The sequence below is a fragment of the Calonectris borealis genome, chromosome 13, assembly GCF_964195595.1.
Source record: "Calonectris borealis chromosome 13, bCalBor7.hap1.2, whole genome shotgun sequence".
NCBI classification, from domain to species: domain Eukaryota; kingdom Metazoa; phylum Chordata; class Aves; order Procellariiformes; family Procellariidae; genus Calonectris; species Calonectris borealis.
This window is the reverse complement of record NC_134324.1, coordinates 7,474,032-7,497,575: the sequence shown is the minus strand read 5'-3', so window position 1 is coordinate 7,497,575 and position 23,544 is coordinate 7,474,032. Positions and strand designations below refer to the sequence as shown.

General features: G+C 54.2%; 1 protein-coding gene across 1 annotated transcript in view; it reads left to right on the top strand.

Annotated features, from left to right (window-relative positions):
• The first annotated feature begins 516 nt into the window (after nt 1-516).
• PCDH19 (protocadherin 19) overlaps nt 517-23,544 on the top strand; it is a 60,294-nt gene continuing 37,266 nt past the window's right edge. Inside the window, exons 1-2 of the mRNA XM_075161973.1 lie at nt 517-2,657; nt 5,666-5,993. Coding sequence (XP_075018074.1) covers nt 517-2,657; nt 5,666-5,993 — 2,469 coding nt within the window. The remainder of the gene's footprint in view (nt 2,658-5,665; nt 5,994-23,544) is intronic.

The window sequence follows — 23,544 nt, the reverse complement described above, 5'->3', positions numbered from 1 at the left end:
TCCGCCGGCCCCGCCCCTGCCCCGCCCCGCCGGTTGGCAGCGCGGCTCGGCGCGGCCCCATTGGCGGCGGCGCAGCGCGCCGGCCCCGCCCCCGAGCGCCCATTGGTCGCACCTCACCGTCGCCCGCCCCCGCGCCGCCCGCCCCCGCGCCGCCCGCCGGCGCTCCGGACTGCGGGCAGTGGCGTGCGGCCGCCGCAGCGAGCGCCGGCGGGAGCGGGCTCGGCTCGGCACGGCACGGCGCGGCGCGGCACCGCTCGGCTCGGCACGGCACCCCGCTCCAGCTCCCGCGCCCGCACGCCATGCCCGGCCCATCCGCGGCGCCGCCGGCTCGGAGCGCCTGAGCGGGCGGCGTTGGCGTGGGCGCGGGGGACCGCGGCTCCGGTGCCCGCACCCGCCCGCCCGCCGCCGCCGGGGCAGCCCGGCGGGCGCTGCTCGCATGAGGGCGGCGGGCCCCTGAGGCGGGCGGCCGGCGGCCGTCGGGGCGCGGCGCGGCGGCCGGAGGGGGCGGTGGCGGCGATGGGGGCTCTCCCGGCGCTGCTGGGGGCCGCCTTGCTGTGGGCCGGCGCCGGGGCCCTCGTCAACCTCAAGTACTCGGTGGAGGAGGAGCAGCGGGCCGGCACGGTGATCGCCAACGTCGCCAAGGACGCCCGGGACGCCGGTTTCGTGCTGGACCCCCGGCAGCCCGCCGCCTTCCGGGTGGTCTCCAACTCGGCCCCCCACCTGGTGGACATCAGCCCCGGGTCAGGGCTGCTGGTGACCAAGCAGAAGATCGACCGGGACCTGCTGTGCCGGCAGAGCCCCAAGTGCGTCATCTCGCTGGAGGTGATGTCCAGCTCCATGGAGATCTGCGTGATCAAGCTGGAGATCAAGGACCTCAACGACAATGCGCCCAGCTTCCCCACCGACCAGATTGAGCTGGAGATCTCAGAGACGGCCAGCCCCGGCACCCGGGTGCCGCTGGAGAGTGCCTACGACCCGGACTCGGGCAGCTTTGGTGTGCAGAGCTATGAGATCACCCCCAACGACCTCTTCGGGCTGGAGACCAAGACGCGGGGCGATGGGTCCCGCTTTGCCGAGCTGGTGGTGGAGAAGAGCCTGGACCGCGAGACCCAGTCCCACTACAGCTACGTGATCACGGCGCTGGACGGTGGTGACCCGCCCAACTTTGGCACGGTGGAGCTCAGCATCCGCGTCATCGACTCCAATGACAACAACCCGCTCTTTGAGGAGCCGGCCTACACTGTCAGCGTGCCTGAAAACGCCCCGCCGGGTACGCCAGTCATCCGCCTCAACGCCTCCGACCCAGATGAGGGCACCAATGGCCAGGTCCTCTACTCTTTCCACAGCTACGTCTCCGAGCAGGCCCGGGAGCTCTTCCAAATCGACCCCCAGAGCGGCCTCATCACAGTGAGCGGTGCCATCGACTACGAGGAGGGTCACGTCTATGAGCTGGATGTGCAGGCCAAGGACTTGGGGCCTAACTCCATCCCTGCCCATTGCAAAGTGACCATCAGCGTCCAGGATGCCAATGACAACCCACCCCTCATCAACCTGCTCTCCGTCAACAGTGAGCTGGTGGAGGTGAGCGAGAACGCCCCACCGGGGTACGTCATCGCCCTGGTACGAGTCTCGGACCGCGACTCCGGGGCCAATGGGCGGGTGCAGTGCAAGCTCCTGGGCAACGTGCCTTTTCGTCTCCAGGAGTACGAGAGCTTCTCCACCATCCTGGTGGATGGGCGGCTAGACCGGGAGCAGAGGGACCAGTACAACCTCACCATCCAAGCCAAGGACAATGGCATCCCCTCCCTGCAGGCCACCAAGTCCTTCACTGTCAAGATCACCGACGAGAATGACAACCATCCCCACTTCTCCAAGCCCTATTACCAGGTCATCGTGCAGGAGAACAACACCCCGGGGGCCTACCTCCTCTCAGTCTCGGCCAGGGACCCTGACCTGGGCCTCAATGGCAGTGTCTCCTACCAGATCGTGCCCTCCCAAGTCAGGGACATGCCTGTCTTCACCTATGTCTCCATCAACCCCAACTCTGGAGATATCTATGCTTTGAGGTCCTTCAATCATGAACAGACTAAGGCCTTTGAGTTCAAGGTCTTGGCAAAAGATGGGGGTAATCCCTCTCTGCAGAGCAATGCCACCGTCAGGGTGATCGTCCTGGACGTCAATGACAACACCCCCGTGATCACAGCCCCGCCACTGGTCAACGGGACCGCGGAGGTGTACATCCCCAGGAACGCGGGGGTCGGCTACTTGGTGACGGTGGTCAAGGCAGACGACTATGACGAGGGTGAAAATGGCAGACTTTCCTACGAAATGGTGGAAGGAGACAGAGGATTTTTTGAGATAGATCAGGTCAATGGAGAGATAAGGACCACCAGAGCCTTTGGGGAGAACGCAAAGGCAGCCTACGAGCTGATCGTGGTGGCTCACGACCATGGAAAAACATCTCTCTCGGCTTCTGCCTTGATTTTGATATACCTGTCTCCAGCCCTGGATGCCCAGGAGTCCATAGGATCTGTTAACCTCTCCCTGATTTTCATTATTGCCCTGGGGTCTATCGCAGCCATTCTTTTTGTCACCATGATCTTTGTGGCAGTCAAGTGCAAAAGGGATAACAAGGAAATCAGGACCTATAACTGCAGGTAAAGACATCTTTGTTTCTGTGCACCTGCCGGGTCTGCTTTGATTTTTGCCATTACAGTTACTTTTCCATTTGCTGCTGTATATTTGGGGGGGCTGGTGTTAAATTTGCTTTAGGAACAGCAGTGAGGTTCGCGTCCCTCTAAGGAAATTTCCTGCGAAGCTTTAAAAGATTGTTCTCTGGGAGGAGAGCAGAAATCCCTGCCGAGTAACGAATCGACTTAATTGTGCGGCTTGACAATCTGTTGCAGCATCCCTGATTTTACGCTCTCCGTCGCAGAGAGGGGGGAGAACAGTTTTATAGCGGCACGGCTGGTTCCCGTGGGCAGCCCCCCGTCCCCAGCGCAGCTCCCCGGGCTCGCGAGGGGGGAACCCCCCCCAGCCCACCGCAGCATCCCCGCAGCAGACGGGGCGAGCGGCCGCGGTGGCATCCATAAACCCTCGCTCGCCGTTCAAAAGAGCTATTGTGTGCCCGATGCGGCTCCTCGCCACGGCTGACGGTGGGGCCAAGCGGATAAAACAGTGGCGAAAACCAGCCGGTTCCCCCCGATGCGCCGCTCCAGCAGCCGGCACGGCCGGTTGGACTGGGAGCGATGGGGCGAGGGAGGATTTTTGCAGCGCTGCGTTATTTTGCCCTGGCTGAATGCGTGCTCTCGGGTCCGAAATGCCGGAGGGGAGGTCAGCCCCGCGCCCGGAGCCGGTGAAAGGCTGATAGGGGAAATCCAGTCCCCTGAATATGTAACAGCCCGGCGATTATTGTCTCTCTTTTACTATTCTCTGTGTTACACAAGTTAGGAGACAAATGCTAACCACACATGAATATCAATCAGATGCCATAAAAGAGCAGCTGCAATGCCTCATAAATGGTTTAATCCTGTTACTAGTGAAATAGCCATGACTTCTCCATTCCTTCGGCACCGAGTCGCTTCAGAGGGGAGGGATGGAAATTAATTTTGCTCTACCTTGGAAACGCACGCTGGCCCCCGGCAATTCTGCGGCGCAGGGGGATGTGCGGTCTTTAAAGTTTTATTTACGCAGAAATAATGGCAGCGAGTTCGGTTTTTACACCCCATTTTCACAGCGTTTCTAAGCCTTCTTGCTCGATGGGGGAAAAATCATCTGCAAATAAAGGTCGGTCTGTGCTGTATTATGGGATATCTAGCTTCAAGCGAAAGCTCGTATACCAGATTTCTTGCCAGCTCGGCCCATTAAACGAGAATAGGACCTGAATGGATAAAAATCATGTTGTGGTGGTGCCCCTAACAGCTTCACACATATGTATAAGCCCTGGGTTTACTGTGATGGCTTAGGGATTAATGAAGTGCAGTTTAATTAAATAATTGGTCAATAGAGAAAGGACAGCAAAATGAATGCCTGCAGGAAATAATTGGGCTCTCGCATTGCCAAACTTAAACATTTAGGTAAACAAAACAATTAAAGCTTCATCAAGCATTGTTAGACGAGTCAGCAGCATATAGATTGTTGGCACAACAGAAATCCCTGCCTTCCCCTGATTTATTTGCACGCTCAGGGGGATGCACGGGCTGTTACCAGTGTGCATCTGAGCAGAAGTCAGCTGCAGAGGTAGAGAAGCACCAGGTAGGCTCGGCAGCGGCTGTGACCATGGGGCACCCTCCCTCGCTGGGTGCCTGCGTTTAGGCTTTACCAGTGTCTTATTTTAGAGGTTCTTCACAACAGCTGCTGGAGAGTCTTCATAAAATGGGTTAATTTATGAGGCACGTAAGGTTATATGAGAGCTGGTGGCATTTTCATGCTCAGGCAATTAGCTTTCTGGAACAAGAATATTTATCCAATATTTGCCTTTCTAGATAAACTGTATTATTTATTCATCCCATTATTTCTGTTGCAGCTATTGGATTTTTTTTCTTTTTTTTTTTTTTAATGCTGTTATCGTAACAAGAAGAGGAGTAAAGTCCTGACTTTCAAATGTGTATTTCTGACTGTGGGTAGCATTTGATGTGCTTCCCTGGGAAATACCGAGCTGCCCAGCGCTGTGCATGCACAGATTCGTCTGTGAGGCATTGGCTGGGGCTGTGTTGCTCCCTGTGGAAAGAGGAGCCACAGTCACTCTGAGCCAAGCATACCCAGTTAATGCAAGGTGCAGTCGTATATTTGTCATTATTTGCTGGGGTGGTGTTTTACGATAACTTTTGTCCTCGGGTGTTTTGCGGAAGGCATTCAAGGCACTTCATCAGTTGATTCTTTTGGCAGGTGGAAAGCAAAGAGGGAAAGAAAGGCAGAGAAAAACAAGCTTGCAGTAAAAAAAAAAAAGGTCAAAAAGGATCATTTCTCTTTGCAAAACACAGTTGTTGTTCTCCAATTTCTAGAAGAGGAAAGCATTTCCCAGCAGAAGGGGGTGTGCGTGTCGGGGGGCGAGGGAGGAATAGGATGCGGTTGGAGAAAAGATTTTGAGTTATCAGGTGTTATCACGAGATAGTCAAAATACCAGCAGTTTGGGTAAAGCATTAATAAACAAACAGCCTTTGGAGTGTGAGAGAATAGCGCTTGCCAGCTAGGACTGCTTCTGGGTCTGCCTTATTTACTGCTATGGAAAATGAACTCGGAAAAAAATCCGCTATTCATTTTGAATTTTCATTACGGGGACCAAATTAAATCACTTTTAAAATCCTTATTATGCATGGAAATGAATGCAGGTACCCTTTTCAGTTCATGGGTTTTAACATCTCCATTTTTCTCTTCTGCAGGCTGGACTTTACTCCTAGTAACTAAATATCAGCAATTATAAACACTAGAGAAAAACAGAGGCGTTCTGCCTTCCCCTTATTTCTCATATTTGACCTGAAAGCATTATACATATGAAAATAAGCTAAAGACCGTGTTGTGCCAGCAGACCCAAAACATGACGTAATGTGCATGACTAAGAAGCCTACACAGAGATGGGGGCCAAGCCCTCCGGGTTTCTGCATGTGTATTTAGCGGGGCAGGGTTCGGGATGCTCCCAGCTAGTGATTTTCCTTCTGTCCCCCAGAATCGCAGAATACTCCTATGGACATCAAAAGAAATCAAGCAAGAAGAAGAAAATCAGCAAGAATGATATCCGCCTGGTACCGCGGGACGTGGAAGAGACAGATAAAATGAACGTTGTGAGCTGCTCCTCTCTCACTTCGTCCCTCAACTACTTCGACTACCACCAGCAGACCCTGCCGCTGGGCTGCCGCCGCTCCGAAAGCACCTTCCTCAACGTGGAGAGCCAGAACAACAGGAACGCCGGCTCCAACCACATTTACCATCACACCTTCACGGGGCAGAGCCCCCAGCAGCCCGACCTCATCATCAACGGGATGCCGCTGCCGGAGGTGAGTGCCCTTGGGGCATCGCTAACAGGTTTGCACGTGGGCCTGTTGGTGGGTCTGTTGGTGTAAGCGCTGCCGAAACGAGCGTCGAGTGAACAGGCAGTGGTGGTTTCCGTGTGTCCGGCACCCCGGGGTGAGGGAACGATGGAGGACGGGCAGGGGTGAGCGGCGGGCAGCCAGCTTGTGGGTTCTGGGGCAGCCCCGACACGTGGTCGTGGGTGGATGTTTCACCCCCAGACACTGCAGAGACCCCCCCGAAGTGCCCAGGCAGGGGTGCCGGCGTGGCCGGCCAGGTCAGGCTGCCTCCATGGTGCCGGGGGGCTGGAGGTGGCTGCTTTGCCAGTGGATTTTGAGTGTGGTGATGCTCCAGGGAAGAGACGCTCGTTGCCTTCACAGGAGTTTTTTAAAAGGTTGTTGGAAGTGGTGTTGGTGGCTGTTGCTCTGGAGGCAGCGGGTTTTGCTGGTGATGCAAACAGCGTGGGATGCCCCGGTGTCACCGCTTGCATGCCTGGCCCGGTGCTGTCCCCTCGCCGTGCAGGACGGGCGCGTGCCGGCTGGCGTGGGAGGGATGCGCGGTACCTGCCAAAGGCGGGGAAAAGGGTCGCTCCGATCCACATCATCCTCATCAGGTTCTTCTAATTCATTGGCTTTCCTGTACATCACAGGCATCATTTAATGTTGCTTGTTTGTCTCTCTTTGAATTATTGTTTGGTATTAAGCAAAACAATCAAAGGTTTGTCATGTTTCCTGCTTTGAAGAGAATAACAAAGCTGAAAAAGCAGCTAAAATATTTATGGCTTGCTCTGTTTTGCGTTCAGTGTGCTGGTGTAAATGCAAAATGATGCTGCTGAAGACAGTGGAGCTGCTTCAGATTTATGCTTGAGCTACGGCCCTCTGCGAGAGTCTGCAGGGCTGCTGGAGAGGGCTGGTGCCGGCGGGCCTGATCCTGCAGCCTTTGTACTGGCAAAACGCTCGTTGAACCCTGGTGTTTAACCTCCGCTAAGGCTACAGAACCAGCTCCCAGGAGGTCACGTACTGGTGTCAGCCCAGTTTTGGGGTGCTCCCAGCCCAAATGCCGGTCGCTCAAAGCAGAGGCGCAGCTTTTAATGACCAGACGGTCGGGAGGGGGTTGTCGGGATCTCGGTGACGGATCGTGGGCGCTTGGCCGCCTTCTGCCCAGCTGCGTGCCGAGCCCCTCCTGCCCTGGCGCGGGCAGGCTCCTCGCCGCACGGCGTTGCCTTGTCAAGGTTACCCGCTGAGACGCCGCGAGGAGGCAACTTCTGCAGGGCTGCACCAGCGCAGCCCAGTGCAGCCGCCTGTGGCTGCGGGGCCGGGAGCCCGCCTGCCTTCGGGAGGGTATGGCGGGGGCAACCGGGCGCTGGTCCCGAGATTTAAAGCTCGATTTAACTTCTGGTGTGGGTTTAAAAGCTGTGATAGAGTTTCTTAGCAGTAGCTGAATGGGAATGACCTGGATATAAGCACTCCTATATTCTACTTGCATAGAGCCATAGAGCTGAGCGGGCTCTGCTGCTCCCAAATGCCCCGATGAGGCCAGGCAGGGACTTTGCATCTGAATCCGGATGGGAGCAGTTTGGGATAAGCCTGTCTCTGGTCAAGTAAGGCAGAAGAGCTGCTACCGAAGCTGCCTGCTCCTTGTGCTGTGCCCGGGCAGACTGGGGGTGGGAAACTCCACCCTTCACGTATTGGGGATCTCCATCGATGCTCAGGTTTGCCCGTGCTCTTTGCAGAGTACCAGCTGGGGCTCAGGGTGCCCAGCTGCCTGGGGGACGCATCCCAAGGTTGTGGGTGACCAAAGCTGTTGCGATGCTGGGGGCAGTGATCCCTGAGGAATTCCTGCCTTCCTGGAGCTGTGGCATTTAGATAGGGGTCTCGGGTGCATTTCTGGCTGGTGCCTTGCTAAGGAGCACCCTGTCAGCCTGTGATTCACTGCCACAGACAAAATTCAGTCATAAAATCCATCACACGTCGGCGTTAGCCAGAAGTGCGCACCAGCAGCGGGAGGTCCGCGGTGCCGGGGAGGAGGGAAGGACCATCGGGAACATCATAGCTCAGCTGATGAAGTTAACAGGCAGCTGCAGGCAGAAGGCAGTGCTGCCCACGTTCCTCCCCGAGCCAGCAGTTAGCCTGGGATCCGGCGGGATGGGCTCTCCAAAGACCCCCACTGCCTTGTGCACCCTCCTGTGAGGGAGCCGGGACGCTTGTTGCTTCTCCTCGTGCTTCCAGCTCGCCCCATTTCCCCATCACTTGCGCAGGTAGGAGGCACCGCGAAGGGCTGGTACCTCACCTGGAGAAATAAATTTGTCTCTTGTAACGAGTGCCGTGAAGCATCGGCTTAAAACGTGCCCTCCAGCAGCCCCGCGAGCGCGCAGGAGCAGCCGACGGCTCTCCCGTCCTGCTGAGGGACCAGCAGCTCTCGGGGAGAGCAGGACGTCCTGGCAGGGCTCTGCTGGCTCCCTGGGGATGCTTTGGGACAAAAGGGCAGGACCAGGGCACAGGGAGGAGAAATCCCAATTGGAAGCTGCTTGGAAGTTTGGTTTAGGGTGGGAACTTTTCTTTTTTTTTTTGGCAGAGAGCCTCTGTGTAATGCTTCCAGCTGTTGCAAGGGAAGTTATCCCGCTGGCGGCGTGGGTTCAACTGGCTCCTAAAAATCCTGAGGGTGAGGAGGCTCAGCAGTGAGCAGTGACAGCCCTGTCCCAGCACACAGGGTGACACAGGGACTCCATAAAAGATGCTTCCACGGAGGAGCATCGCAGCCTTGTACCCACCGTAGCCCGTCGCTGCCCTAGCAGGTGCTATGGGTGTGATGACATGCTTCTAAAGGGTGCTATTGGTACACCTCCAGGTGATGATGATTGAATAAATTCAATTCCTGGAGTTTCCAGAGCCAAACCGTTCCCTGCAGTGCATCCAGCGGGACTTTGTCTGGGCTGGTTTGAAGTGCCTCCGGTGACGAGGCCGCCGGCGTTTCCCCCGGGAGCCTTTACGAGGTGTCAGCATCGCGGAGATATCGCCGCTGCTCCACCCGGGAGTGACTTTTCCTGATGGGAAGGCAAAGCATCGGTTGATAAAAGATAAAATACGGAGGTAAACGTGTCGCTGGCGGTGTCGCTTGGCATATGACGGTTGTGTCTGGGAGTAAGCGATTGCCTCTGCAGCCGCGCGCTGTCCTAGCAGCAGTGGGTTTGCGTTGGCTTGATGTGTAACTGGTCTTTAATGTGAGGCTCATTTACTTTAACAGTCAGGAACCTTGAAATAAAAGTCCCCAAGGATGGGTTGTTTGTGGAGCGTCAGGAGCCGTTTCCTCTGCACCGTGGCAGCGGTACATGCGGTGGCAGGTCTCGGGGCTGGCAGTGCCGTGCCGTGCCGGCGGTAATTGGGTTCGTCGGTGCTCCCCACCTTTCTCCGCTGATCCAGAAAGGATTAAACAGCGGCATCTGGGGGGGCTGCCACCCCGCTCTGAGGATGCAAAAAAAAGTTTGAGACGACCCTTGAAAAGCGTTTCCCTTTGGGTGGGGGCCGGGCTCTGTTTGTGCCGGGGCACGGCTGCCACAAGAGCATCGGGAGGCGGCGGGTCACGTCCTGCTGGCCCCACTGGGGTTCGGTGGTCCCTTGGATGCTGGGGTGCCGCTTGGGGACCCCTGCCCGCGGTCTTTTAGCATCCTTGTGGCTGTAGGCAGCGATGGCAAAAAGCATTTGCGAGCGGCTCTGGTGATCGTGGCTGACAGCGGGAGGCTTGGCCCCCGTTAGTGTTTCGCCTTGTTTTGCAGGAGGGAGAGTGGGACATGTTGGAGCTGCAAGGGCATTGCCGGTCAGAGGCTTTGCTGCTGCCGAGGGCTTTTTTTTCCTTCCTGCTGAGCCGGAGGAGAAGTCAGCTTTGAAACCAAAAGGGCTTGTTGTCAGGTTTTGCATGTATATTACTGGAAGTTGTACCAGGAGATTAAAAATCAAAATTAATAAGAGCCATTAGGCAGCTTCCTTGATAAAAATGCATGTTGCATTGGGGTGGTGTGGAAACCGGTCTGAATGCCGAGCCTTTTAGGATCCCCGGGACACGACTTGCATGTAGAGCAGGCACCCTTGGGTAACACTGACATGCCTGGATTTTGACTTCGTGGTTTTAAAAGAAAACAACGTGTGTGTAACGGCTGCATCTGTGTTTCAGGGACAGTTTTACATCCAAAACCTGTGCCACTTTGCGAAACGGTGCCGAAGCGGTTTGCTCTGGCCCTCGGTCTCGCGGTGGTGGCCGGTCCCCGGCAGGACCCAGCATGGGAGAGGCGAGGAGGTGTGAGATGGGAGCGGGCCAGCCTTGTTTGAGAGGTTGGATGTCCAAAGGTGGAATTAGCCTGGAGGTTCAGGACTGGCTCTCTGGGGGTCTGGGATGGCTCCGTGGTGGCAACAGCAGGGAAGGGAAGCAGCAGCGCTGCCGTCCCACTGTAAGCGGGATGTGGGTCCGGCACGGCCTTGCTCTGATGCTGCTTTGGGAGGTCCCACTGGAGAAGGTCAAGGTGGAGCAGCCACTGGTCCAGCAGGACTCGAGTCCTCCAGGGACCCGGCAGCCCCCGACCCCGGGTGGTCGTGGAGATCCGCCGCCTCCTGAGCTGGTGGCCACCATCAGTAAGATGGGGAATTACTGGGTTTAGTGATAATCCTGGTCTAATCCCCCAACCTTGATACACTCCCGCGTAATCCTCACTCCCACTGATTTCGTTCGGGCTCCTCGTGGCAGCGGGGATTATTGGAGCGAGCAACAGTTGCAGGATAAGGCCCTGTTGGTTTCAGATCTGCTTTTTACTACCTGGAAAGCGTTCTCCTCGCTGTAGGAAATGGCTTTCTAAGCACAATAGAGCAATTTTCGTTTCAGGCGGCACCGGCAGTTTTTGCTCTGGCTATCTGGCGGTGTTAACTAAAGCACATTTCTACAACACACAAAGATTTTTGTTTTGTAAGAAATGAAATCAGCGTGGCTGTTCCTCTTTCTCTGTCATTTCTCTACTTGTCAATTCTTTCTTCCCCTCCAGCTTATCCTCCTCTTCTCCGCTAGCCTTAAAAAGCCCCCAAAGTGTCTGTTATAATCACATTTTGTGTGTTACAACCAGAATGAATGTACTCACTTTAATATGCCGGGTTTGAGGAAATCAGTTTCTGTCTGCTATAACAGACAATTTGTTATAAACCGTGCCGTTTAGAAGTGAAGGGCCTTGCTGTAGTGTAACGCTGGGGAAACGTCATGATACATAAGTGGAAGGGATTTGGCTTGCTTCTGAGTAATGCTGTGTATAGAGCAGGGGAAGGAAAAAAAAAAAAAAGGAGATAATTTCCAACGCGGAGAAAGTTTGCGGCGCTGAGACGTGCCAGGCTGTTGAAACAAGGCTTATTTTCAGCAGAGATAATAATTAAAGCATTATCAGCGATGATGTTCGACTGGTTGCAAGGCTGACTTCGCGGCGAGCGTTGCCAGTCTTGTTTTCTCCTTGGGAGGTCACTGTAACTCAGCACTTTTTCGTGCCTGCGACGCGCACGGCGCTGGGTGAGTGCGGGTCACGGCTCCCGTCGGTGCCTCTGCCTTTCCGTGGCCGTGCACCCCTGCCTGGGAGCGAGCGGCAGCCCTTATTCTCCGAGAGCCCGCCGAAGAGGAGCCATGCTTTCAGCTTTAGATAGCCACGGGTTATCCCCTCCCTGGGGAGGGCTCACCGGGCACGCTGCACCCCCCGGGGACCAGAGCCCGCGGGGGGGGAACCCCAAACCTCCCCTAGTGCTCTCCCTCTTCACTCCAAATCTGCCCCGAAATCGCAAGTCCCAGCAAATCCCTCGGCTTAACTACTCCCGGAGCGTTTTGTGTATCACTGCACGTTCCCTGACCTCTCCGAGCATCGGAGGCCGACATTATGGAAATCAGCAGCTTTTTATTCCATTCCGAGGTCAGCCTAACCAAATTATACATCTCCTAATGTAATTGCTCCAAGCTCTCCGTTTGGAAAAATTCATTTGAATACCTTGCAACAGAGATAAATACGCCAGCTCCGTTCGTCTTTAACCACGTCTCTCACCGACGGCCACGCTCGCTGGGCTGTGTCTTAGGTGAGCCTGTAGTTCAACACGCTTTGGCTTTTTGTATCAGTGATACGGGGCTGCGACCCCATCCCGGCACTTCTTTGGGTTTTCCAAGGGTTTTCCAGCCCTCGGTGGGGTCCCGGCTGGGGGGGACCAAGGGGGTTTGCTGCAAGGGTCCATGGAGGAATTAGGGCCAGTTGTGGTGTGTGGTGGCGGTAGCCAAGCTGTATTCACGGTAAAAACCCTCTGCTTTGATAGGTCTTAGATATATCTAGGCAAGACCTAGATATAATGATATAATGATTATATCTTTATATATTACACACGTTATATATTACAATATATCATATATTATCTTCTGTTATATACTATATAATATACATGATGTATTTATAAGCATATAAAAACTGTGTATAAAATTATTATATATTGTACCTAATTATGCAAATAAGTATATAATATGTCATATAACTGTATATATATAAAATTTATTTTTATGCGATTGGTTTGGGTTTTATGGTTCACTTTTACTGAAAGTAGAGAGGCTCGTCTCGTTTTCCTTTTAGTAAATTTGAATTTCTGATGCATATTTCTGATGCATCTCTTACTTGTTGAGTCTATAAAAAAACCTCCTGCAACTATATTTACATGGCAGATAAGAATTTTCCCTTAAATTAGGAAAGATTTATAGTAAGGTTTTTTTTAAATTACATCGAAAGAGTGGTCTTGCATGCTATTTATGGCCTTTCTTGTAGTAGTTTCCAAATTAGCTCCTGTTGTATTGAGCGATTTGAACTCGTGGTTTCTCCCTGTCGTTCACTTTGCATAAAGCACACGCTGCATGCAAAGGCATCGTTAAGGCCAAGCGCACGTCGCCTTTAAATAACCTTATGTGCATCTGCTCCGCTCCGTGGAAGAGCCTTATTTTCCAGCTGCCATCTCCTGAAGTCCCCTCCTGAGGGCTTTGAGCCAGAGAAGCTCCTCAGCCAGGTGCCCTCCCAGGTCCCCGGGCTCCTGCGCTCACCAAGGGTGCCCCGTTCGGGTCTTTCCTAAATTCCCATCAGCCGGCAAGGGCAGAGCCCTGCCCGCTCTTCGTCCCCTGCTCGTCTCCATCTGCAGGCTCTGCCTGGAGGTTCTCCAGCGACGAGCCCTCCGTCTCTGCCAGGGGAGCCCTCCGTCTCTGCCAGGGGAGCCCTCCGTCTCTTCTCTCGCCCCCTCTGACAGTGGCTCCCGCTCTCGTGCGAGGGCTCGGTCGGGGGGACCCCCGCCCTGCCCGCTCCCCCTTCCCTGCCAGGCTGCCTGCGGGGCTGGGCACGGCCTCGCTTCCATAGATGATTAGCTATTGTTCCCAGTAGAGGCTATAGTTGAGTTCCAATCATTTGCTGTTAATTAAAATACAGGATGGTCTTATTTGTAGCATAAATAGTTGTAATCTGTGTACTTATAAGTGTAATTATAATTTAAATTAGACCATGCTCTGAATTGGCAATGGATGGGGTGCTCTGCAGGCAGCTACCCTCGCAGGGCTGCGGTATGGGTTGTCTCCTGGGGTCCCCCCCGGTCCCGGTCCCCACCGTCCCCAGGAGAGCATCGCCCAGGGCTCAGCAAAGGGACACTGAGGCTGTTGATGGCTCCCAGTTTCGCTGCTCCTGTTGGGGCAGAGCTTGCCCCTGGCACCCGTTGGAGGGTTTGCAGGGGAAGAGTCCGCAGCACCATTGCTTCAGTGTCTCTCTCTGGTTTCTAGTCTAAATTTGGAGTGAAGTAATGGCTTATGTCAGCCGGACAAGTGATTAGTACTGAGCCTCGAAGTGACTGACTCCCTGTTTAACACGGAATTACGGTGAGTTCTCGTTAGGCTGGCGAAGGCGTGAGCGCGACGACTGCTAATGCTGCAGCGGACAGAGGTGCATCGCAGGTATTGCGCTTCGGACAGCCTCTGACGGAAACCCTCCGCACGCCGCAGGTAGCGCCAGCCGCTCCTCCTCCTCACACCCAATGCATCGCGCAGGTCTGTGATAAACAGCGTAGGTCTGTGTGCGTCGGAGCCGTGTAGATGAGATCCTCGTCTCCACGCCCTGTTGGCCACCGGAGATGTGGACGTGGATCCTTCGTGGTTCTCACGGGGATCTGGAGCTTGTTGGATTATACCATCTTTTGTAATGGCAGGTGTATGCCACAGGGCAGGTTTTAAAATTCCCGTGTTGGTGGATTGCATTAACCCATCCTAAGTCAGGTATGTAAAATTCCATTAAGCGAAAACCCTCTGGCATTTTCTCACCCGTGCTCGAGCTCTGCCGGCTATGCTAATGCAGTGCGTTTGCTCATCTATTAGGAGGATGATGGCTTTAAAATAATAACATTTATCTTTGGCAGCGGACCTACAATAGTGCACGCCGAGTACAATTTTGTGAAAGGCTCTGCAGATGTTGCCTCATTCAATCTGGGTCAAAAAGAGTGCTTAGAATCATAAAGGTTAGAAAGAGATCAAATAATTCAGCGGTTTTATTGCTGAATAATGTACTTGGAAAATATCATTCACCATTATTAGACTAAGTGAGTACAGAAAACACAGGACTCGATAGTAATTTCTCAGTATTGGCTGATTTTACTGTTTTTATAATGTAGGTAAATTCCCTGTTATTGATTCTAGCATCGATTATTGATCTAGAAATCTAAATGTATGTGCTGGTGGGAGCACCCGGGAGTCGGACAATTAGGGAATTAGGCTTCCGCACCTCCCTGCAGTGCCTGGCGGTGGGCAGCACACCCGCGGGGCAGATGGATGCTACTTTTGGGGAGCTGTCAGGGTTTTGGGAGCTGTCTTCACAAACGAAGATGAAAGAACAGGAAAACACCCGTTTTACGCGTGTTCTTCTCCGTGCCTGCGAGCTTATGTAAACTTGGTCACGCAAACCCAGATGGGCTGGGACGCCGGCACCGGGATGGGGGCTCGGTGCCCGCGCCTGCGATTCCGTCACCTGCTCCCTCCTGGACTTTTCATATTCAGATTCACATCTGGATGCTCTGGCAGGGACCCAGCTTCAGTGACATTTAGTAATCAAATCCACACGGCTGTTGGCTTAGAAACAGCATCCAAACCTGTCTGCCCAGTGAAACGCTTTTCCAGACGTTTGCAAGCGGTTCCTCTGCTTTCTTGTTCAGCCCCCACCGTGGCTGTGTCCCCTGTCTGGGGGGAAATAGGACGCTTGGGCTGAGATCCTTCCCTGTTCGTCAATTAATTGCAGGGGTTGGGTTAGTGAGAGACCAAAGCCGTGGTCCCGTACGGGCTCTGCATCCCGTGGTGAGCCCATGGACCAGAGCCGGCAGCATCGCCGTGGGAGCCACGGGCACCCGCCGGGCTGGGGCTCGCTCAGCCACGCGATGGATTCCTTTGTTCAGAAAAAAAAAGATGAATTTTGGAATATGTTCATCTCTTGTTCTCTGCACTTAGTTGTTGTCAGCATTAATATGCCATTTACACATGCTCATTAGGAGGAGAATGATTATACCCTGCAGAATATTGGGGAAACCTTCATTAGGCTCTAACATATTGAACCGAGCTGCAAACTTCACTTGGGAAAACCGGGGAAGGTTCTGCGCGGCATCAGGTTTCCCTGGTTTCCCCTTGTTGGTCTGATAAAAGCACCTCGTCTTCTAGCACGCGCTTTCGGCCAGGGCTGCGGGTGATGTGCAGGTGAGCCTGGGCTCAGGATCCAGCACCGAAATCCTTCTCGGGACCTCAAATCATCTTCCCCCAGATCGCAGACGTCCTCATCAGAGCTGATTTTGGCACGCGAAGAGGACGCGAGCCCGTGTCCCCGCTCCAAGGGCTATGCTGGCCCTTCAGGCTTAACGAGATGAAATCTCTGCAGAGCTGGGAGATGCTCCGGGAACAGATTTGTTGAGAAAGGAGGTGTCATTTCTACATCCTCGCTTTTCGCACTGTAACGACGTTTTAAGCGTTCATCTGGCCTTGCTGCCTCCAGTCTGAAGCCATAACCTGCCATGTGTGACAGGGCAATTGCTCGCCCCGGTAATAATTACAGCGGAGCCCAGTGTTGCTCCCTTGTTTGCTCGGCACGTGGCAGCTCGAGGCATGTGCATGGTGCTCTCTTAAAGTCAATCAATAAGAATAATTGCGAGTTCAGGTGGGGGTGAGGGAGGAGAGTGCTGTAGCAGACAAATATTTGCAGATTAAGACCCTGTTTACATGCAGATGCCTCTTGTGATAGGTAACAAGGGACGGACAATAAGGACCATATGTGGTATTTAATCAGAATTTATTCTAAATGGGGTGATTTCATAGATTTCTGCGGAGCTGACAGCTGTCCTCCATTAAATGTGAGCGTGCTGCCTCCGTCCCTGCCCCGCTGCCCTGTCTGCCCCGGAGTTTTGCAGGATTTTGCAGCGTTGGCGGTGGGGCACTGCGGTCCCGTCCCCCTTCGCCTCTGTTTAGGTGCAGCCAGAGGGAATCCCATGGACCAGTTTTCACCTACAAACCTCAGCAAAGGAAAAATGGCATTTGATGGGCCTGGATTTCCCGTTGCGAAGCCCTTTCTTCTCGTGCCCGCAGCAGCCTCAGGAGCAGCGATGCTGGGCTGGGCGATGCCTGCTGCCGCAAGACAGCCAGCACCCGTGGGACGTGCTGGAGCTGCAGCTGGTCGTGGGGAGACCCAAACCACAGGTTGGAGGGTTTCTTCCTCCAGAGATGGAGACAGAGAGGGCTGGAGCTGCCCACCCCAGCTCGCGTTGCCTTCAACCCCCTTGACGTTGATCCTGAAACCTAATAATGGGGAAGTACGCCAAAACCAGAGAGGTGAACTGTGGTTATCTGTCATTGAAGGGGAGGGAAATGAGGTGGGAGGTGAGATACCAACAGCTCAGGCTTGGAAGCTTTTTGGTGCCTTCATTAGAAGTAGAGTACCATCTCCTGGCTTGTGGTGGCTGGACGGATGGACGGATGGACACCCCGGCTGTTGAGGAGGCAGGTTGGTGGCCATCCCAGCTTCACCCAACTTCTCCTTGGTTATTTCTCCTCTGACCTTAACGACTTCTCCCTCTCAGCCTGCTGTGCTGTCCGCAGGCAGAACAGCCACAGGCTCCCATCTGATCGCATCTCGCCACGTTGGAAACATGGCTGCGTCCGTTTGCTGGATGCTGCGTGACTCATGTAATCACCATGCGAAATGCATCATTCATAAACTGTTTAGTGCGACCTTTTGTACAGTAGCACTAATTATTATTATCACAGAAGCCCAGTAAACTAGACTAGTAATTATCAGGGATTTATTTGAATGGACAGCTAAGCTATTCTTGGCAAGTTAGTCAAAGCAGTTGTCATGACAGCCACACAAACGCGTCTTATGAATTGGGTTAATTAGGGTAATTAATAACTGTTGTTTTGCCCTTTTTAACAAGGTATTGTCTAGACACTATCAAAAAATAGCAATTGTACCTAACAGAAATAGTCTTCTTCTAGCAGCAGCCTTCAAATCACAAAATCAAAGCAGTAAATACCCGTTGGGTTGTCGTTTCCCAAAGCAACATGTCATCCTTCCCCTCGTGCGAAAGCAGGGAGGAAAAGGCTCTGTCGTAATTTTTCTGCTGAGCTTCCCCTGCTGTGCGGTGTTATCTAGAGATTGGTCATCATCATTGTTGATATTATTATTATTATTTATTTTAATGCCGTGCTGCTCCGAGCCGTTGTCACAGAGGGATCTCTGCCGTGCCCGGCGCCGTGCGGGTGGCAAGGGCAGCCCCAGGGTGCTCCCCTGGGTCGCAGCAGGCTCTGCAAGCGGCGGGACTTGAATCCAATTTTAAAGACGTGACCGTAAATTATCGTTGTTTTGCGGGCGCATCGTCACCATCCTCATCAGGGTGGCGGGTGCCAAGCCGCCGCGCCCTCGCCCAGCAGAGCATCTGCTTCTTTCGAAAGAAGGGTTTTGCTGAATAAATGGTTTTGGTTTTGTCGCGGTTGTTGCCAATATTGAGTAATGGTGGTAACTAAGGCTCTCAATAACCAAGTAGCACCAAAGAGCCTCAAAAGGAAAAAAAAAACCCATAGTCCCCATCCCGGGGAGCACCCTGGGCACCCCCGGCTGCCTCCTAGGGGGTTTGCAGCCTGCGATGGTGGTGGTCCCCGTCCCACACCGGTGGCTGGGTGCTTGCCGGCACGGAGCACCGTCTCCCTGAGGACTGCAAGATTTGGTGCCGATTATTCAAAATGGCCCAAGATTACAGATGCGACTGAGGAATATTACGTAAGTTTTGTAGAAAAATGACCTGAATAGATGAGCGAAGGCTCTGGCTGGTTCTCCAGCTGCACCGAGCCCTGTCTATTTATATCACCTCTGGGCTTTCGAAGCCCTCTTTTAACTAAAGCTTATTTGATAACACACATCTTTTAAAAAGAAAAGAATTTAAAAAAATGAAGAAGGAAAAGGGGAAAAAACCCCTAAAGAAAAACACCTCTATGGAGAAGGTAGGGTTTTAATGAAGAAATATTTTACACCATTCTCCTACAACCTTAGGGCTAATAGCCTGGAACTGGTACTTTGGCTCCTTAAAAAGCCCAACAAGACAAGCCAATTACTGCCTCTGAAACATTTTTATTTTTAGTTCCTTGTAATAGCAATTCATCCTCGGCCATGGTACATTAACTGGAAGGAACAAGAAGTAGTAAGGTTTTGGCATCTTTGTAATAACCAACGGGCTGTGTTTACCAGGCTGTTAATAATGTGGGGCGGCTGTCGGGCAGCGGGAGCGGGCAGCGTGGGGACGGAGAGGGGCATCCAGTTAGCGCCGGAGCAGAGATCCCCTGACCTGGCGGGCGCTTTATTATCATTTATTTCCCTACAGTTTATTCTGGGAGATAACAGGCTCCTGTTGGGCGAAATTCCACAGTTTCCCAGTGCCCCTGAGCTGCCAGCACGGCTCAGAGGGGAAGAAGGGCTGACTGGAGGGTGCTGGGGTGTCCCCAAGGATGCTGGAGCCAGAGTGGCACCTTTGGGAGCAGCAAGCTTTGAGCTGGGCTGGGCTGAGCCAGGCTGGACTGGGCTGGGCTGAGCCGAGCCGGGCTGAGCTGAGCTGAGCTGAGCCAAGCCGGGCTGAGCCGAGCCGGGCGGGGCTGGGCTGGGCTGGGCTGGGCTGAGCTGAGCTGAGCTGAGCTGAGCCGAGCCGAGCTGGGCTGGGCTGAGCTGAGCTGGGCTGGGCTGGGCTGAGCCGAGCTGGGCTGAGCTGAGCCGGGCAGGGCTGAGCTGAGCTGAGTCGGGCTGGGCTGGGCTGAGCCAGGCTGGGCTGAGCTGAGCCGAGCTGGGCTGGGCTGAGCTGAGCTGGGCTGAGCTGAGCCGAGCTGGGCTGGGCTGAGCCGAGCTGGGCTTCGCATCCCGCTCCCCACCCGGGCTCTGCACATGGGTGCCGCGGCCACCGAGGACGGCGATGGCAGCAGGGCCAGTCCCACTCGGGTTTGCAGTCGGTCTCATGGCTGCAGGGTAATTTTGTGGGCTGGAGAGCTGCATTTTCCAGCCCAAGCAGGGAAAATAAAAAATTGGGGAAAAGTGGTTTTGATAAATAATTTCGTTGTGAGCAAAATCCCTTTGAGGCTTAGAGCGGGAGCTGGCTGAGGCTGTCCTGATTGCAAGTCCTCCCGTGCAATTACAGATAAACAACGTAAGTGATAACACGAGGAGCATACGGGGCAGTGTTCCCCTCAGGGTGGTTTTCCTCCATTGCCGGGGAATTGTAGCCGAAGCCAGGCGGGAGGTGCTGGCACGGAGGTTTCCTCCAGAGCTGGGGGTGGATGTGCACGGCCACGTGCCGGGGGCACTCGCGGGACAGGATCAGGCCTCTGGCGAAGCCGTGGGATATAAGGTGATATATGAAGCGCTTGTTGCTTGCTCAAAAAGCAGGAGAAATGGGGCTTGCACTGAGACATGGGGCAGGGACGAGGTCCCCGCGCGTCTGTCCTGCCCTCCCCGGCTGCTCCCGCGGCTGCCGCCTGCCATGGCATGGGTCTTGGCACCCCCCTGCCAAATTTCTCCCCGCTAAGCCACGAAGCAGGGAAATCCTCCGGCTGCCGCTGCGAGCCCCCTCGCCCACCGCCCTGGGGTGCCTCGGGGGTGTCCCCGTCTCCTCCAGGATGCAGAAGCGGAGCGAGGTGCTCCCGTGGCAGCCCCTTTCGGTGCCCGGCCCGGTTTCGGTGTGCCCCCGTGCCCCCCGCCCGCCCGGGGCTTGTGCACGCTCAGGGGTGCCGCCGGCGGGGCGGCTGCCCGGGCACCCCATCACTCCGATGTGCCGAGCCGGTGGTGGCATCTCACACCTTTGCTATTTTTAACTCATCTGCAATGATTTTGGGTTTTTCTTTGTTTTTCTTTTTTTTTGCAGTGACAAATCTGTGATTTCTCTTGTTCCCTACAAAACACATCAGTCTGACCTGCCGCTCCAGAAGGTGAATGACAAGGAGTTTTATTTAGCCCTAGCGATGGGAACATTTAAAAAAAAACGGTTCCTCTGTTATATTTGTTTTCATTTTAATGGCAGGAGGCAGGGAAAGGACAGTTCTGAAAGGTTTTTTAACAAATCTGTAAGTCATGCCCCATTACCCGGGGACTGCTGATTAGATCCAGATTGTTTCTCGCACTACTTAGGGAGGGGTGTAGTCCGCGCTGGAAGCTGCACGCGTGGATCCATTACACATCTGAAAGTCCCAGGCATAGGTGATGGGAAAAAACCCTTTTATTAGGTTTATTGGCTATTATATCCCCGCAGGGAATTTTCCTCGGCGTATCGAGGCAGCCCCCCTGTGCAGAAGGCTGTGCCCTGGGGGGCCGGCGAGCTCGGCCCCGTACCCACTGGTGGGCACACGGGAGGGAGGCATTGCCCCCGCTGCCCCAAAATCCCTCCCGTCCCAGTGCCGGGGGGGCACTGGGCAGCTGCCGGGGCATCGCCAGCCTCCTGGCTGCTCACGGTCCAGGGAAGGCGTCTGTATGCTCTCCCCTAGAAAGCGTGCCCCCATTTTGGGTCAGTATTTTGCTTTTCGATCAATTTTGGGGGGGTGGTGCCAAGTGGGTGCCTGCTCCGGAGGTGCTGCTGCAGGGACCCCTGTGCCACGGCCACCAAAGAGCTTTTGGGTTATAGGTGCCATCTGAATGTAAGGCAGGTTTTTTATTCTTGCATTTTTGCTCTTCATAAGCATACTGTAGATTTCTGATATGTTGACAAATTCAAGCGGGTGACACTATTTGTGGCTTTCAGGAGTGTAATTATGGCTTCATTGTGTGTTGCCGCTCTTGGGATTCAATCTGGGTGTCTAATCCTATACCCTTTTTCAAAATCACATCACAGCAGCTCCTTTCCTCCTGCCTCCGATCCATTTTCAGACAAAAAAATGACAAAGCCTGTATTTATTTGGGGAGGGGACAGGAGTTCAGCGCGGATTAGTGGGCATGCCTGCGCCGTAATACAATCTGGTTTGATACTTCTGCTCATTCTGATGAACGGGGTGATGCTAAAGGATGAACTCTCTGCAATGCTTTTTATTTCATCAAGAGAAAATGGAGGCTGGACTCAGTTCCTTCGGTGTTTAATAATGTCCATCAGAACCAAATGCCCTTTATTTAAGCTGCAGTAATAATTAGAGGGTCGGTGGTGTTAAGTAGCCATGGAGTCTGGCTCTGAGGAATGTTCATTGTGCCTCATTAAATTTGGAATTAGTGCTTAAAAGGTCAGAAATAAATATTCTGTTTATATTTCGGGGATAGTAAATCTAAATGGATGCTGTGTTTGCACATCCTCGTCTCTGCTCGTTCCTGCTGAACCGAGCGAGGCACCGCTCCGTTTGGTTTAGGCAGCAATCAGAGTGTCTGCAGAAAAGCCCAACCCCAAAACCAACCCTGGTTTCATTGATCAAGGGCAGGAAAATGATCTGCTGTATTATGTCTAATTATAAAACATCAATATCAGATGCTAAATGCACTTACTTTTTCAGAGACGCTATGTTGCTGGTTTACAGTTTGCCATCTCCTGTATTACGGGCTTTAGCCGTGAGCTGGCTAAGGGAGATGGCTGCAAAGGGAGGTGCAGAGGTCAGGTCCTTCTAACCTTTATTGAACTCCTCCAGGTGTTGGCTCTTAAATGCTCCTTAGTAACAGCCGAATTGCTTCACGGTTGCCTTCCATCTTGCCTGGGGCTGTTGATACAGCAGCGGTGCATCCCTCTGCCCCTCTCCCCCGGCTTCTGCTCCAGTGCCCGTGGAGCGGGCTGGAGCTGCTGATGGGGACCGGTGGCTGGCCGGGTCCTTTCCAAAGGCCCTGACCCTGCGCGGGTCTCCGAGCCACGGCACAGCTCGGCTGTCGGAGGAGAGGGTGCTGGGCTCCCTGGGGTGACGCCGGCGTGGCTCACCCTGCCGTGCCCGTCAGCATTTGCTGACTTTCCCCCAGGGTGGATGCACCAGTAGCTGCTTGGGGAGAGTTTGCATGGGGGTTTAACCCAAAGCCTTGGGCTGGTGCTGCTCTCACATCTCTGATACCCACCCTGCCGGGAGGTGCCGACGCTGGAGAGTGAGGAGCTGGGAAATACGGGTCTGGCTTCTGTTACATCTTCCCAGGCTGCGGCCGCGGTGCTCAGGACCCTCGCCAGCGGTTGCAGACGTTGCAGATGCCAGCAGCGCCTGAGCGGAGCCGGCGCCGAGCGCGGGGGAAGGAGGAGCAGAGCCCCTCAAGTGGGTCAGGCACCGCGGTGCTCGTCCAGGTCTCCAGCCACCGGTGCTGGCCTCTGGCCGGTGCTCCGAGGCAGCGGCGTCCTGGTCAGCAGCCGGTAGCGCAGGAGCTGATGACGTGGCCTCACACACAACGGGGGAAAATCTCTCCTGACGTCCGTTGTGATCTGCTCCCAGCCCAGAGCTGGGTCTGTTGAGTCTCCTGCCGGTGTGCGGAGAGAGACCAGCCGCCTCGCCGGGCGTGAGAGCGTCGGGACGAGCCCGGCGGTTCCTCTCGGGGCCGTGGGGCTAGGGTTCGGTGTTTGGTGGGGTTTCGTACCGCGCCTGCTCCCGGCGGGAAGGAGTCTCAGACCGCTTGTGTCTTTCCCATGGGGTAAATAAGCAGCTTCCTAAATGTTAATGACTTTCCCTCATTGCTGATGCGTACGTCATTCGACCTGGTCCCTACTTTGAAATTTTCCCTGTTTCCCAAGTGCAGCTGGAGTGTTGTTATTTAATTTGCCTGAATTCTATATCACCTGCAATATAGGTCAAACCATAAGAATTAAGTGCTGGCGAGATCTCCTAACAGGCAGCAACAGTTTTATTGCAGATGCTGGAACCTGTGATTGAGTGGCCCATGGAGAACAGGACCGAGGATACAGGAGGACCAGGAGAAGCGGTCTTACAAGCCCTGTCCTTCCCACCAGGGAGGCCCTGTGGATTTTTGGGAACAATTTGCCATTTCTGTGGTCCCCGACGATGCCTGCAGCACGGAGGGAAGGT